This window comes from Maniola hyperantus, chromosome 2 (assembly GCF_902806685.2).
Source record: "Maniola hyperantus chromosome 2, iAphHyp1.2, whole genome shotgun sequence".
Lineage (NCBI taxonomy): Eukaryota > Metazoa > Arthropoda > Insecta > Lepidoptera > Nymphalidae > Maniola > Maniola hyperantus.
Window position 1 is genome coordinate 8923852 of NC_048537.1, and position 18622 is coordinate 8942473.

The window sequence follows — 18622 nt, forward strand, 5'->3', positions numbered from 1 at the left end:
GACACTTGTAGCACCGTTCTCCCGTACTTCATTGTTACAGTTTAATACAAACTATAATATAGAGACGTAATGATACGTTTGTGTGTGTGTAGTACCACAAATGCCTCTAAAGTGCGTGAAGCTTTCTAAGGTCCGGCAAACATCCGGCCACTAACCGTTAACAGCATGGCACAGTAAATCAAATATCTACTAATGCCTTCTACCTTCACATTGATTGTTAATATAAATAATTATTTTCTGATTAAAGTACCTATCATCAATCACTTAAATCCCTACTAATATTATAAATGCGAAATATTTAAACAATTTTAACGAATTTTGGTACAAAAATAGCTTGATCTCGAAGTTGGAAACTATGTCTGTTTTCTGTTCGGTATTCTCACGGGATTTTTAAAAAACCCTGATACCCGTGGACGAAGTCACGGGTATCAGAGTTAGCTTGCATCACGTATAGATACGAAGCTTCTTTTTAACCCAGAAAATCGAGAAGTTCCCTTGGAATTTATAACCTCTAGCAAGTATTACAACTAAATCATCTAGTATTACATACTCGCCATTTATGAAGCAAGTCCCCATCCTTTCCAGTCCAGCGTTTCGAAGGTCTTGTGGACGCCATACTAGTTTTCATAACTTTGACATATTTAGTAGCCCTTGGAAGATTGCCAAACCGGGTGATGCAAAAATCATTAAATTGATTCACGAATTTTGGTTTAAAGAGCGCCATACCGGAAAAAATTATAGGTATAATGTATATGTAGCTAGAGATGAACCCCACATCCTCTGCGTTGCGTAGACGAGTAATAGGTAATATTGCCAGCTAGATAGCTGATGCTGTTATTCTATTGAAGTACCATAGATTTCGTGTCATCATTTTTATGAATGTGATATCACAAAGATATATTATTATTCAATGAATTTATACCTAAGTAATTGAAATTGAGATTTTTGAAATATATTAATAATGTAAATATGTTAAAATTATGCAAAAATATGAAGATTTTAAGTGATTTAATGGCAGTGACTAATACCCGATAATGGTAGTTCAAAATATCCAAAAAAGCACCTATGAATAATATTGTAATTTTATCATATTTGTATATTTTCAAATTATTATTTCATTTAATGTTTGTTTCATAATTGTTTATTTATATCGTTTCCTCAGTTGTATTTTTGTAATCATATATACCTATTGGCTTTTGTAAAAGCTTACACAAACCTAAATCTAATAATGAATAAATTGTAAATTTAAGAGTTTAGACTATTTGTTAGTTAGTACTAGTAGTAACGTAACGGACGTAACGACGCAAAGAGTAATACATAGACTAGACATACTTTTTATCGCGGGAAATCATAGAATTTCTACGGGATTTTTGAAAACCTAAATCCATGCGAACGAGATCGCGAGCATCATCTAGTTAGAAATAAGTGTATAAAACATGATAAATGTTTTAAATTATAATTACTAAACATGAATATTCACGGAATACTTATTGTGCCAGCCCTAGAATTATCTACGTTCGCCGTTCGAGTGTAGGCACCAAGTTCAGTTGGGGCCGTCCTTCTATTCTGTGCCTATTTATTTTTTGGTAAGGTAGGTAGGTACCCCGAATAATTGAATAGATACTATAAGCTAAGCTGATTCCTAGCTCCATGGTAAGTACCATTATTTCGTACCTACTGCACTATAGGACCTGTCTGTGATTGAAAATAACATTTATGTAGGTAACATACGTTGACACGTGTGACTATTTATTATCCGGATGTTGACTTACCTTTACAGTTTGATTCTTAAGTGGTTTGTCAGGATCGTGGATGTACTCTAGCGTAATGCCGTAGAACTGGCCCTTATTGATATAAGTAATGCGGTCATCTTCGCGCCTTTGGGAACTACTGCTCGCTGTCTCGAGGTGGTACTTGAATCCGTAAGGTGAAAATCTGCAAGAAACCCAAAAATATTAATAAAAAGCTTCAACTACTTTTTACAAAACAAATATCTTATTTTTATCAAGGAAGAATAGAAAATATTATTACCATGCAGTTCTCGCTTTATATCAAGATGCTGTTGAGTAATTTAGTAGGAGACTCATTGCAACATTTTCTTTATTTTTCGGCATTATATACACTTTCAAACAAACTGCACAGTAATCTTGTTTTGAAACCATCTAGAAAATACGCGATTTCTTCTTTGTGATACTTATCTAAAGATACATGCTCTCGACAATAAAGTTTCCATGAAGTAATAAAAGTGCGCAAAAAGTGGAAATCTTAATTGCGCGGCCAGTAAAGCCTGTCACCGGCGTAGTTACATAAAGGCGTGGAGATCCAGTTCGTAGTGCGCAATGAAAAACCGCGTTTTCTCGTGATTTCCTGCGCGTGGGATCAACGGAAGGAAAACCCCGCTAATTTAGTTGCATGCATTGCGTGCTTCAGGCCGTTAGCGGCCACGCGCGTGAGGCTTGCGACACGGCGACAAGGCTCAGGCGCGCCTCTCCGCCTTGTCGCCGCCGATCTCGGCCCACGCCGCGCGTTCCACGCACCCTCGCTGATACCACCGCTCCAGGAAATAGCAAACGTCATTATCAGAGCACTCTATTGTACCAAGCCTTTGCCTGAGGCCGGTTACTTTTGTAACATGAAAATGCCATAAATCGACACAAATTTTAATCCACGATAAATCTTTCCGCGGAATGTAGCTGATAGCGACTTAGGTTCGACACAATTCTTGAATTGCAGCTGAATCATTTCCTAAAGCTTATTGAAAACAATTTGGTAAACAGCCGTGCTGATGTTAGCGATTTGAAGCGAGCAGGGGCAGATAAAGGCGTGTCATGCAAACGCAAGCGGACATTGACGGATCGGTCGCAGCGGTTCTCGCCTATCTGATTCTCTCCAAGTTATTCCAAAGGCAATTTCCATTTGTGACGTGACTTTGTATTGTCATTTCAACAATTCTGATTTTCTTTATTAGATAAGGTAGGTATACCTACCTACCAACGCACAGGTAGGCTATATGTGAAGTATATAAGATTTTTTATTAAAAAAAAAAAAAAATCGGTAAAATCTGTGAAAATTTTTCTTTCTAAACGTGTTAAGACTTTGTCAATAGAGATCATTTAAACTTTGCCTAAAGTTCACCCACATTCGGGCAATCTGCATCTCGGACCGAACCGATTGTGATGTACCTTAGCTCCAAGACCTTAGCGCGATAACTATAGGCAAGTCTCTTTCAAACATTTCATGTTAATCGCTACAGCACGGTGATGTTTGCGATAGATATCTGCGCAAAAACAAATAATAATTAGACAAACAGCAACGGATAAGGTTAAATGAGTCCCCATCTATCATGAACAGGACATCCGTCGTCCCTTTCGTATATGCTTCTACAACATTTTTATTGCAGTGTTGGTTTTTCTTTTAAAAAGAAACAAGCATATATTTTATCACCTGAGAAAATACGATCCAAACGTACTCAATAATAAACAACGTATTGTTTTCGAATGAGCTTCATTACAAATTTCAGCAGCGCAGCATCCGAAAAAAGTCACTTCCTGCGTGAAGACGAAAGGGCTTTCATGAATAAATCAATCGGTGAGGCGCGGAAATTGATGAGTGCACAAAAAGCCTTGGAACGCGAACAACAAAGTGCTGGCAGTAAAAACGTATGCCGATAAGAGTCTGCGACGAGAGACGTCCCGCGGAGTCTGCGCTGCACCGCCAAATTAGATGCGCATAATCTACCCCTCTATACTTACAATACTATTACTGACCGAGCTTTCGCACTACGCACACCCTGTTAAAGGGACATATTCAAATAGTCGATTAACTGAATATATTGAATTAGGAAAACATTATCCACTTGTGATGTACATATTATGAATAGACAGTAGTTAAATCTCTCGACTTTTCTTGACTAAATATTTATGAATAAGTGATTTATTATTATTAGTAATACAATCGCGATACCCGCTACAGTATATTCTCGATTAAGAGACAAAACTTTTTTAAGCTTATCTAAGTATAAGGTACCTAAATAAGGTTAATGCACTGTTGAAACTCACAACACCTTCAGTTTGAAGTTTTTTGTTTTATTTCAGTTTGATCTGTTTGCAATTATTACTGTAAATATATTAACATACGTATAAGTTTCGATCTTGAAACACTACAATTTAAAGGAAAATAGATTGTTAAGCCACTATATAGGGAGGAAAGTGCGTGCACGTCCATCGTATCAATCGTTGATATAAATTGAGGGACCATTGTGCGCCTGACACGCATGCCAAGACTGATGAAACGTTCAGTGCAGAGAGCCGTAAGAGTAAAATATATATATTTTGTACTGCATACTTCTTTAATGATGTTCTTATCTGATCTCTTCAGTTTTGCAAAGTGAAATAATACATTTCTTAGTCAAACTTTATATGCAACTATCAGCTAAGTTTAGAAAGAAAATTCTTATTGCAAGTCTATTGAAGTGAAAACTTCTTTAGGCGCGTTGGGCGATTTTCGGACTGGTAAAAACTTCAAGGTGCCATCATCGACATTCTAAAGTTAATTAACCTAGTAGGTACTCGGAGTACCGATAAATTAAATAATTAAATACATGATAATGATTTAAATTAACAAATAACAAATTAAAAAATTTATACTAGGTAGAATTAGTTTGAAATTAACACAACAAACTACGAAATTTAAATTTTTTATACTACAATTTATTTGTAAAGTCCAAAAAACCCCAACGTTATTTCGTTTTACGTTTGTATTTCTTTTGGAAGTCTACTGCACTGACTGCCAATTTTTTCTTCTTAAATAATTATTTTCGAATTATTTTTACAATAAGAGCGTTTATTTAAATAATTTACAAGTAAGATTGTGCAATTATACATCAACATAAAAGTGGTATTACTTACTGATGCATCAGCATTAAGTAGCTGTTTAGATGATAGTAATGATGGTGTTAGATGATATTATGGCATTTTTGGGAATAAGCTTAAACGGTACGGACGAACGTCGACGTACGGCGAACGACGACGACGCGACGGTGGAAACGAAATGGACACGCAGCATCACTACCATTGCATTCAAGATGGACAATTATCCTTACAAATAAAGTTCTTGTGAATATTTTCCACTTTAATACGCGTAGCAATGCTTTTTCCAAGCATACGTCTTGCTCATAGATACTTATCAAGCATTCTGTGCTTGAACCTAGAGTATAGCTAAGCTAGGTATTATTTACCTTTAATGTTTATGAATTATAAAATACTCTTGTAGTTTACTGTCATACATTAAGTATTATTTATTAGACACAAATATTTATTTTATTGTAGTTTAAAATTATTCATTTTGAACTTAGATTTGATCGGATGATTCTCAATAATTGAAATATTAATACAATCCATAACCTTCGAACCAGTGTTTTGCAGTTATTTATGTGCTATGAAGATCGAGGCACTATTGTATGTTTGACAGGCTAGTGGTTGGACCAAACCAGAAAGATCTGACCCGAGCAGTCAACTATTTCTTCGACTATTCGAATAAAATTTTACAAGTTTCTATAAGGAAGAACAAAGTACAAAACCTTACTTAGCTATAAGCATACTACTATAGTACCTATTTTGTACTTCTAGCAGGGCAATGTAATAGGAATATCTGATATATTAATTCTTCGGAATAATATGGACAGATGTTCAGATCGCGTGCAAGCAGCAATCCTACTGGGTATAATGCCTTGCATTAAATTTTGCACTTAGAATCTGTCATGAACAAGTATACGAAGTACCTACTCGATAGATTAAGGCCAACGGATACTTACACCGCATTTATAATGCAGATATCAACCTTTTCTAGATATTTACGTTTAAGCTAAAGATACAGTAAATGAAAAACGGCCCTAATACAAGTAAGTATGCTGGACTTGCGATTGCCGACCTGTTTTTGAAGCAACTTGATTTTCGCCATTTTGGCACTGATAGCAGCAGTGAGTGTCATGTGAGTGTACTCTGAACTAAATGCTAGTGATGTCAACGTAGTTGCAACATGAATGTCGTTTGACACAAAGTACCTATCAGCTTTTTTTGGTGTTTGGTGGGGCTTCGAATTAGCAAAAAAATACGCTGGAAAAGAAGTGTCCAATTTTATTTTGGATGGCACCTTTTCTAGCGTACTTATACATATATGTTCATTTCAGTGGGCCTATAGTAATGTAAAGACCCCATTCCAGCAATTAGACAGCTCCACCGAGTGGTAATCAGCTGTGCATACATTAGTTGATTAAGTTACTGCCTTTAAAAAGCTCATTCCTGTTAAACATCGAGATGTAAATAAAGTGTGTATCGAGGGCATCCACGGACTGAGCCTTTAAACTAAATGGTCGGTAAGTAATAGAACAAACTCACTAAATGTATGCGTAACTGTTGTGTGCTAGAAGCCGAGCGCGGGTTAATCGCATAGGAACGGGCTCGTATCACCGACGAACGTAATGTAAGAACACAAGCGACAGTTTTTCGGGCCAAATGCAAGCAAGTAATTATTGAGATAATAATGCTAATGCACTTATCATGTTGACGAGTGTTTCCGCCGCGTCAACACAAACGGCTCGTTTAACGATTTGTTGAATAAAAGTTTTGCTTGTTTGTCCTCAAGATTTAAATTATTTGATTTGTTAAATTTTGCAGTTTAGTTTGGACCTGATCGTGTGCATTTTAATAATAACACAGCAAATTTGAGATAACCTTATCTATCTACTTTGATGTTACCTACCTGTTAAAATGTTCATTGATCTTAATTAGCTACAATAGACCGTACGTAGGTATAGTCCGCGACAGGTTGAGATGACAATCGGGGCATGAGGTAAGGGGACGCGCCGCACGTCACCCGCGCTCGCCCGCATCGGGTTAGCACGGGGGCTGTGCGGGTGTGTGGGGCGTCTCCTCCCCGATTCCGTAGGTACATTTTTAACATTTTTACTGAAAATGAAAGCACGACAAATCAAACAGTATTGTATACAAAATATCACTAGGTTTATTATAAAATAATGTGAAACTGTGTTTGTCTGTTGGTTTATGCTTTAATGACGCTGCAACAGAGCAACGGATTTTTGCATGGATGATGGATTTATACTTATTTTTATGGCAACAAACCAAAGAATTTCCACAAGATTTTTAAAAACCTAAACCTACGTGGACGAAGTCGAGGATTACAGCTAATTTAATATAAGAAGCAACAGTATCAGACAATTTCAATTTTTTTACATAGATAATAATCCTTAACATATTGCGTTACTTACGTTTCTTGTGTTATCTGTTATCCGAGCAGGCATAATGCGGCATGGAAATAAAATAGATTTTCATTATTCAATAGTTACCTAATAAGGTGCGTGCAAAACGTTCATTATCTACTAGATTCCTTATTACAATAAATCACAGTGCGCTATTTTTTTCAATAGCAGGAAAGTTTTTGCACTATATATTATATAATAATTTTACTTAATGTATTTCAAAACAAATATTTTAATAATATTATACATCTAAATATATAAAATGAAAAGGTGACTGACTGACTGACTGACTGACTGACTGACTGACTGATCTATCAACGTACAGCTCAAACTACTGGACGGATCGGGCTGAAATTTGGCATGCAGGTAGCTATTGTGACGTAGGCATCCGCTAAGAAAGGATTTTTGAAAATTCAACCCCTAAGGGGGTGAAATAGCGGTTTGAAATTTGTGTAGTCCACGCGGACGAAGTCGCGAGCATAAGCTAGTAAGATATAAGACTAAGTTGCTAGTGGTACCTAGGTAAATACTAGGTAGATATATTCAAATGAAACAAAGTATGAAATCCGGAAATTTAAAGCATGCACACTATTCAAAAGTATCATTGATTAAGCAGTAATGTCTAATGGCGATTAATATGGATTTCTCAGTACCTGCGGAATTAATTAATTATTAATTAAACGCTTAAAGTTAATAGTAGCACTGCTAAGTGCTATATAATTATTTAATGTATAAATGAGTCACGTTGGAATCTAGAAAGCATTCAGTGACTTAATATGGAGTATTGTAAATAGTAAATTTTCATAGAATAATTTGTGAACGAACGTACTTTTAGGGTTCCGTACCTCAAAAGGAAAAAAAGGAACCCTTATTGGATCACTTCGTTGTTTGTCTGTCTGTCTGTCCGTCTGTCCGTCTGTAGTGTTTATCAAGAAAACCTACAGGGTAGGTACTTCCCGTTGACCTGTATAGAATCATGAAATTTGAGAGATATGTAAGTAGCACAAACTGCTTATGAACTAATAATTAGTATTTTCAACTTTTAAAGTAAGATTAATATACCAAGTGAGGTATCATATGAAAGGGCTTTACCTGTAGATACTAACACAGATATTTATTTATTTTTACGCATAATAGTTTTTGATATATTGTGCAAAGTGTCGACAAAATACTGAGTCTGACTCGCACTTGGCCGGTTTTTTGATTCGGTCTTAACTGCGGTATAACCGTCACTCGCTCCATACAAACGTAAATTGGCTCTCATTTGAATATTAACAAATCGAACTCAATGAAATTTTGTAGACACGTTAAAACTAATATCTGTGTCTGTAGGTACGTACTGAGAGCCAAGCTACAGTTGTTACACTACACTACACTACGAATAAACTCCTCTTAATGATTCTTAGTGGTTATGTTAGTCCACCCACGCACAACAGATGGAAACGTTTAAGTGCGGAAACCAGCCCAGAGTGAAGAAGAAGGAAGTCCACCTCCTAATCGGAGTTCGGAGGCTCGATCCCGGGCACGCACTTCTAACTTTACCCCTTAACCTCGGAGTTATGTGGGTTTTAAGTAATTTATTTAATTACTTAAAACCCACACTTTTCACTTGCTTTAAAGGTGAAGGAAAACGTCGTGAGAAAGCCTGCATGCCTGAGAGTTCTCCATAATGTTCTCAATGGTGTGTGAAGTCTGCTAATGTGCACTTGGAGCGTGGTAGACTGTGGCCAAAACCGTTCTCACTCTGAGAGGAGACACGTGCTTTGTAGTGAGCCAGCGATGGGAGTTGATCATGATGATTCTTAGTCCTATAAGTTATTTTATTTTGGAGATCTATTTGGGCTAACTATGGGAAGCTGGAAGAAATCTCTGTTTAGAGATAAGCATTTCCAATGTAACTTAATATATTATTACTTTGTAACTACAATTTTGGTACATGAAGAATAAAAATAAAATGAACTTTTCAAGCAATAAAAGCTTCAGAACGTACATTCAAAATTACATTATTACAAGTCAATTAGCTATGGAAAAATAGGAAATTACTAATTAACATACACTTTCAGTTGAATTCAACAATCACGAAGCTTAACTTAGCACCTCACATACTCACACATAAAGAAATTGTTTGGAACTCAAGCAGACATGATGGCACTATGGAAACTCCAAACTGCATTTAGTATGTATTTTTTTAGGGTTCCGTACCTCAAAAGGAAAAACGGAACCCTTATAGGATCACTTTGTTGTCTGTCTGTCTGTCCGTCTGTCTGTCAAGAAACCTACAGGGTACTTCCCGTTGACCTAGAATCATGAAATTTGGCAGGTAGGTACATCTTATAGCTGACATTTGGGGAAAAATCTGAAAACCGTGAATTTAGGGTTAGATCACACAAAAAAAATTAAATTGTGGTCACGAACTTATAATTAGTATTTTCAACTTTCGAAGTGAGATAACTATATCAAGTGGGGTATTATATGAAAGGTCTTCACCTGTAAATTCTAAAACAGATAATTTTTATTTATTTTTATGCATCATAGTTTTTGATTTATCTTGCTAAGTGTCGAAAAAATACGACTGTAGTACGGAACCCTCATTGCGCGAGCCTGACTCGCACTTGGCTGGTTTTTTTTTACTAAAGCGTATATCTCAAAAGATTTTTATTTATTCATATCAGCGTCATTATTAGAAGTACAACTATTATTTAAAAAAAAGTATTATATCATTTTATCATTTCATTCAAAAGGGTAAATTATATTATTAAGTATCTGAATATATATGAAAGGAAAAGGAGATTGATCGACTGACTGACTGATCTATCGCGCACACACACAGTTCAGACAACTGGACTGATCTGGCTGTTTGGCATGCATATAGCTATTATTGCGTAGACATACACGAAGAAAGGATTTTTGAAAATTTAACCTCTAAGGGGATAAAAAACAAGGGTTTGATATTTGTTTTTCGCATCCTATTGCTAAATCCTTATTGCCATCTGACGCTTAATATACTTACATAATTAATACGACTACTTTTTAATTAGGTACCATAAAAATTTATGGGCGAATACATGAAAAGTTTATTGTTTTAAATGCGCAATCAGATATTTCATTTTCTATAATTTACATTAAATATTAAAGCTTGTTTTGTTTTTAAAATGTGAATTTAAATGTATGGACACAGTGCACCGAATACCTAACGAAACGTGCCGCACGTCACGTCATACAATGCTCAACGTGTTACAGTATTTTGAGCAATCTAAATACATAAAAGAGAAATACCACTCACTCACTGACTGACTGACTGACTAATCACGAAATCTCAGAAACAATAAAGCCTACAAACTTGAAATTTGGAAGGTAGGTTCTTTCTAGGACGTAGGTGTCAGCTAAGAAACGGTTTTGAAAAACTCCCCCCCTAAGGGTGCGAAGGGGTTGAAGGTTGTATGAAAGTCCTATGTTTTTCGAGTTAGTTTTAGCCCTTAGTTATTAGCTTTAAATAATAAAAATCTGTATAATTCAATTTGGGAAATTCCCCCCCCTTAAGGGTGGTAAAATAGGGGGGCAATGTTTTTATAGAAAAGTTTTAACAATTGTTATTTTTACTTGAAATTTGAAATGTAGGCTATTTCTAGGGGGTAGGTATCAGATAAGAAAGGATCTAACTAGATTTCCCCCCCCTAAGGGAGTAAAATGGGGGTGGAAGGGTTACATGAAAATCCTACGTTTTTGAAGTTAGAGATATGAAAATTGGTATTTAGGTGTTCTGGGTTCCGTGTCTTAAGGTGAGACTGAGTGAATAGGTAAGTGAGGCCTTTTGCAGCGGGAAAATTTCAGATCTCATGAAACCTGTACGCGGACGAAGACGCGGGCATCTGCTAGTATTAATATAATTATCACTATTTTTATGAATATTTTAGGACACTCGAATTAAATTTTTTAAACTGCATAAACGTGTTAAGTAACGATTTCTGATTAAGCAGATTTTTATAGTAATTAAAAATTATTGGTGATGCTAGACGATTCAATAGGTAGGTACTTGACCGTAAGTTTTACATAAATAGTAAACAAAGTAATGGTTATGACAATGTGTGTGTTCGGGTCAAAATGTATTTTCCTAGAAGGGCCACTTTATCACAGATTGAAGGTGCAAAGTGGTAAGTCAATATGGTTGCACGGGATGTAGGTTGTTTTCGTCTATTCACACCAGCGCGTCACGCGTGTAGGTAAACGGTTATTAAATTATTTTTACAATTTACACTGGCCATTCACGGTTCACATTTACGAGTTGGCATTTCGATTGACTCTACGTTTCTCTATACCTATTTACAAGTAAAATTTAACTCCTCACGGGCCATTTCAACTTTTTGTGTCAAATTTCATGTCATTAGTACGATTTTAGTCCTTATTTTAAAGGTGGGTAGAGTTAAAATGGCGAGTGAGGAGTCATTTTTACGCACTCATTATCTTAGCTGCAATCATTATCATTCCATAGCATCAATAGATCATTTAATAGCATTTGTCCTCACCTCCAACCCCTCAACGCGATCGATGAAGTTTTTCAGTTGCCTTTACTTACGCATATTTTGCGCAATATAAATAATTTATATTAGGCAAAAATTTATCATGAAAATGTCAACATGTACTATTTCGTCTACGGATTGCGTAGGCATCTACGAAAATGTAGAGCTACCTACAGAAATTCCAACATGTTGGACTCTGGCCACTGGCCTGTTTACTGATTGCAATTATTTAGGCATCAGGCCTAAATAATCGCAATCAGTAAACAGGACATGATGAAGGAGGCGAGAATGGGCATGTATAGGCTGATTAGCCAAGGAACGGTGAATTGGCTATCTAGAACACTGAGGGACTTGCAGAACTCAGTACTCGAGATTCCAGTTTTGGGAATGCCGTCAGACACGATGATCCCAAAATACAACTTCCAGAGATCCTTCTCTGTGGAAATCCCAGATAGGGAGGATTGGACAAGCAACAAAATCACATGGCCATCGGGCTGTTTGAAATGGTTCACCGATGGCTCAAAGTCAGGCAAGGACGTAGGATGTGGAATCTATGGAGAGAAACCCAGGATCAAACTGTACCGTAACCTGGGGACCTATACATCTATTTTCCAGGCGGAGGTATACGCCATAATAATATGTGTGGAAACCATCCTGCAACACAACCACGTCAATAAAACGATTTATATTCATTCAGATAGCCAAGCAGCTCTTTCAGCTTTGTCTTCAGAGGTTGTTAACTCGAGACTGGTCGAAAACTGCAGAGTAAACTTAAACACCCTGGCCCAACACAACAGGGTGGTTCTAAGATGGGTGCCAGGGCACGCTGGAATAGTAGGCAACGAAAATGCGGACATTCTGGCAAAATCAGGCGCAAAGGCAAGTCAGATAGGCCCAGAGCCGGTCTGCGGTATACCTAAAAGCCTGGTTCAACTTACCCTTCTAACCTATTGCTACTACGACACACTCAACCGCTGGAGAAACCTGCCAGGGCTAAATCACTCGAAAGCGCTGGTTAAATCCTTCAGCAAGAAGGTAGCATATGAGGTGCTGTCGCTTAACAGAAGTAACATGTGCATCCTGGTGCGAGCTTTAACGGGTCACTGTGGCCTGATAAGGCACATGTATAACCTTAAGCTCCAGGGCTCGGACATCTGCAGAGAGTGCCACGAGTCTCCCGAGACTCCGATGCACATTATCTGCTTCTGCCCCGCTCTGATGCACAAACGAAGCGTCCACCTAGGGAGACACATCATTTATCCGGAGGATGTTACTTCAATTCCAGTCAAGAAGGTGCTGCTGTATCTGGCGGCCACAGGATTTGATAAGGAAGTGTGAAGTGGAGGCAAACACAATAGATCGGAGACGGTCGCAGTGATTCAGGGATAGTAAGGACCTGTATAGCCCCAAAGAAGAAAGAAGAAGAAGAAACAGGACATGACACTTATTATTATAGTGGACCCAACCAATTTACTACATATTACTACATACTATACATAGGTACGTGAACCAATTTGGTCAAATCGACCATGAGTGGAAGACAGGACATCAAGTTGCCAAATCTATAGGTATTTGCCTAGGAGAAGCCCAGGCAAGACGTATTTGTATCACGCATTCAGAAGAACTTGTACATATACAACAGCTGTCAAACTGGTATACAACGGACGCTTGCTCGCATGCTTCACAGAGATAGAGAAATTCTTATATCTAATCTTTAAATGCATTCTGTTATATAGAGCGTCATAGGGTTTGTCTCAGCCAGTGGTTACAGCGCAGTGAGTAGCTGAGATAAAGATCTCATACCTACTAGAACTGTATAAAAAATTACCACTGGCTAAAAACTGCTTCTGTAAAAAGATTTACGAAAGGCTCAATACAAAATACTTACAATTTAGCGATCTGTATCTTGTCAGCATCATTCTGCCGGCCGAAGTCGTGCCAGGGTCTCGTGCGGGGCTGCGCGGGCGAGTGGTGCGCCGCGGGGGTGCCGCGCCCGTCCTCGCCCACGGGCTGCTGGCAGATCACCGTGTACTCGAACGACTGTTTGGATCATAACATGGATCTCTCTTATACTTATCCCTTACTCATCTATCACTACCTACCCATATTATAAATGCGAAAGTGTGCTTGTTTGTTGATTGGTCCTCCAATCACATCGCAACAAAGTAACGGAATGAGGTGATTTTTTGCATGGGTATAGTTAAAGACCTGAAGAGTAACAAAGGATAGTACGTTTTATACCGGAAAATCACAGAGTTTCCACGGGATTTTTGAAAAGCTAAATCCACACGGACGAAGTCGCGGGCATCAGCTAGTCTATCTACATATTTTTCACAAACTGTGAAATGGCTACATGTCCTATCTCAAATTTTAGACGATTTTACTTTATAATATTTGATATTTCGTACTCCGCAGTGTCACAATTAAAGATCTACCTCAGAACATTTTTTTTAAAGCACTTAGATACACTGCGAGGCTTTATCTATACTGGCAAGCGTATACAATCACTGTTTAGCTGAAAAAAACAAGTTCTTTCCGTTCATCCAAAATTGAGATAGTAGGTACCGCGTGCCAGTTCACAGTCAAGATTGGTTCTGACTGACTCATGACTGAATATTTCATGAAATTGTGGCATTTCATGAAATATTAGATACTTACACTGTTTGTTGACCATACCTAATCATGATATGGCTTGACCGAATCAATGGATAAAAATCCCTACCCTATCTACCCTATAGCTTATTATAACTTTTGTTAAAAAATTACAATTAGGTATTAATTAAAATTAATCTATTATTTATTTAGTTGTAAGAGTAGGCTCCTACACATAACATAAAGCACCCACCTAATTCTGAATTTCGTGTAATAATTATATCCTAATAATTGACCAACAACAAAAAATTAGGAAGTCAAAGGTTCAAAGTTTTCATAATCGACTATGTATTAGGTACATTATGCATAATATATTCGCTATAACAACGATTGTATGCATAATTAATTATGTTGAATATTATTATAGCGCTCAGATGTTTTAAGAATATAAAATAGATAGATACACTTTTCACATAGGTAGGTATAACTATTATTATTATGTATTTTTTGAATTGGAAAAGTCGATCAGATCTGATAACAACATTTATATTCTAACTTTAAGCAAAATGTGAAATTTTCATACTAATATTATAAAATATGCAAAAGTGTGTCTGTTAGTCTGCTAGCGTTTCACAGCCAATCCGAAATTTGGTACAGAAATAGCTTGCATCCTAGAGACGGACATTTAAGGCTATCTTTATTTCGGAAAAACAAAGTACGGAATTAGGTATTATAAACCTGATTCCACGTAGACGAAGTTACGGGCATCATCTAGTACCTACCTACCTATAAAATAATAGCCTATTTAAAACTTGTTTCCAAAATCTGAATAGGAATAGATAGATAAATAATTTTGTAGGTTCATCAATTGTTTTGGTGCATGTACATACCTACCTACTCTTTTTAACAACATTCCCAGATTCCAATAAGGCTTACTTTGAATACGTGAAGAATCGAATATAGAGACTACGAAATTTAGAAATTTTATTATTTAGCGACCGCCCACGGCTTCGCTCGACGAAAATATAAATCCTCTTTATTCTCTATCTCGTAGGAATTTCGAAAAATCCGGCCACATTTCTTATCTACATTAGAGAACCTCTATGCAAGATCTTACAGAGTACAAGGGCCTGGGCTTAGCATTGATGAGTCAGTCAGTGAGTGAGTCGGGCCTTTTTTTAATAATTGAATTAGGTATATACTTACTAACAATTAATGCGACTGAATGAAGTGAGAAGAGGAAAGTTAGGTATAAGTAGATTAGCCAGTAGATAATAGTACCGTATAGGTAAAGAAGATAGGTACCTACTTACCTATAAGGTAGTTTTATTATGTACCTACCTACCAATCAGATTTTTAAAAAACCAGAACTGTGAGTATCAACAGAACTGTTATTTTGATGGATGTGGAACCTTTTTAAGTGTTGTCATAAGATTTTTATAATGCTTTACAACATAAATTGAAGTTTAAATTGCCTCTAATATTATGTAAATTGTTTAGCAGATTTTAAATGAGTAGGTATCTTAATTCATTAGTTTATTTTCGGAAAATACTCTTAGGTAGTTAATGTTATAAAATATGCATACCTACCTACAGTAGCCGGCAGAAAATATTGTAAATCGACCTTTAGAAAGAGATTTCGGCTTCATAGAGCGTTGTCTCTGTCACTCGTGTCGTTTTGTCGGTCTCAATCTCAATGACAGAGATAATGCTCTACAAAACCTCTTTGCACAGATCGATGTACTTACTTACAATATTTCCTGCCGGCTACTGCGCCTACTTTTCTGTATTTTTTAAAATACATATCAATAATACATAATATATATATACATATCGGTAATATTCACTACGGATACAGTTACCTACTCTAGCTACAGATTTTAGATAAAGTATTATTACATTCAAAGTTCATGGTTCAAGATGATTCAAATACAGCCTTGGATGGGTTTTACCAGAACACCTGACTTAGCGCGTTTTGCCCATAGACTGCAAAATGGTAAATACCAACGGCTGAAGTTTTTCCAGTGCAGGAATTTATTTTAAAAATACATATTTTACATGATTCATAGCAAATTCGCAGAATATGAAAAAATATTTTGTGTAAGTAGTACTTACACTTCATGAATTTCAGCCTTATTATACCTACCTATATTATACTTAGGTACTACTAACGTTCTAAAGTGATCAAAGTGACCATAGATTCTAGATATACACCTAGAATCATACCTACCTATAATAATAATAATTTGAAAGCTTTCTTTTAATATCTACCTATGTATTACCTAAATATACGCGTATATACTTACATAATAAAGTCTTATAAGACAGTAGGTAACTGTCCAATTACACAGTTCTCTAAGATATTAATGTAACTTTGTTTGCGACACAATGATAGATAAAATAATTAGATTGACACAGTGGCTGCTCGTGAGCGCCACACCTAGGAATGACAAGTCCTTCAGACTCACTTAGTTTGCAGCCTGATTATACAGGAGTCACGTCAATTTGTTATTTTAAATATGTTAGCATTTGTTAGCCTTTAAGTTTACGACTAATGCCAACCGTTTCTATACGTGTCGCATTACTGAGCTGACGTTGCGTCACGACTATTGTACAAAGATACTACAATGATAATCAATTATGTAATTACTGCAATTATTATCTAATAACAACGGTTATTCATAACTTGTCTAAGTTGTAGCTACTCAAAACACTAATAGGTAATTATGAATAAAATTTTAAGAATCTAATTAGCTTAATATTAGCCAAGGTTACTAACATACTCTGTTACTAAAATAATCAAAATCATGATGATTCATATTTGATGATAATTTGATTTTTTATCATCATATTCGGTTCAAGTAAATTTAAGTTAATCTCCGGCAACATCAAATTATAGGTAACTAGGTAGGACCTACATCTTCAATACTTCAAGGCAATTTAACTTAACCATTTATTTGGAAAAATTCGTTTTTAAAGACGTAGGTATACCTACTTAAAATTAGTCAATGGATGTCATAACATAGAAAATTGGGTATAGGTAAGTGTATAATCGTAAGGTAGGTAAGTTAAAGTATTCAACATGGAAACTGTAGGAACACACACTATCTATACCAATATTATTAGCATTTAAATCTACCTAGATATATAAAGGTAAGTTAAGAGATGAAGAGCGCAGGAGGGCTTTCGTCACTGTATTCGTATTATAAAATGCTAATGCTTAACAAAACTTCCAGAGTAAATCCAGGTGCGATGTCACTGGGATTTATTTATGTACACTAATGTTTTGTAATTTTTTAAGGTAAAATGTGTAAAATATCAAAACCACCCCAATTAACATGGCCTGTAATGTACCTATATGACAATATTCCCGCCAGCTCAACTAATCTAATTAAATCTAAAGCAAATATAGAGTGTATGTGTGTGTAGGATGGAAAACCCGCCCGCCCGCGCCCTTGTCTCTCGTAGCACCGACCTGCTGTACGGCGGTGTGGTCACGGGGGGTGACGGCGTCCCCGCCGATGCCGCTGTCCGGCGAGGGCAGGTCCACGGTGAGTCCTGCGGCCGCGATTACGCTCTTGCTGTGGTACCGAGGCGCCGAGTATCGATCGCCGAAAGCCGACGCGGACGCCGACTCGGTGTCACTGTAGGGCGGTGCGGCTCTCTGCTGGTAGCCTTCGCCGACGAAGTATTCCCGGTAGTAGGGCTCGCCGGCGAAAGCTGTCGTCTGGCGCGAGTACTGATCGCCGTAAGGTGTCGGACTGGGGGTGCCGGGGGGCGCAAACATTTGCGCCGCGTACATTGCCGCGTCCGGTAGGAGCGAGCCGGCGGAGGAGGCCCGGGACGGTACCGGAGACGGCGACGCCGCTTCGCCGGGCTCGCCGACCGCCACCTGCGGACACACGCGTCTGTTACACGCGTTCTCCCACGACAATTGTCCGCTTCGCAAAGTCGACGCGTACATGCCGCGTCGAGACACAACCACCGCTTCACGTACACAACGTTCTTTCTATTACAACACAGTCACGATACGAGTACATATAATCCTGATACGTCGGAGGGGACCTTCGGATCACCTAAGCGGACGTGCACCGGGCGGGCAGCGCTGGCCGGCCGTGCTAGGGCGCGGGCGGGCGCGGTCAGTGTGACTCGAGCGGGATGCTCGGCACATCGTACGCTAGCGATAAACAATACATGAATAACCGGTAAGGAAAGTGTGTGAGTGCGTGCGCGCGCG

The 18622-nt window shown here is 37.5% G+C and overlaps 1 protein-coding gene across 3 annotated transcripts in view; it reads right to left on the reverse strand.

Annotated features, from left to right (window-relative positions):
- The window catches only part of grh (grainy head), a 161999-nt gene that overhangs the window by 44187 nt on the left and 99190 nt on the right, over positions 1 to 18622 (reverse strand). For 2 of the 3 annotated variants that reach the window (XM_034982979.2, XM_034982972.2), the window contains exons 5-7: positions 17861 to 18277; positions 13682 to 13833; positions 1773 to 1935 (exon numbers count right to left, since the gene is read on the reverse strand). In XM_034982979.2, coding sequence (XP_034838870.2) covers positions 1773 to 1935; positions 13682 to 13833; positions 17861 to 18277 — 732 coding nt within the window. The remainder of the gene's footprint in view (positions 1 to 1772; positions 1936 to 13681; positions 13834 to 17860; positions 18278 to 18622) is intronic. The other variant, XM_034982983.2, reaches the window with a different exon arrangement.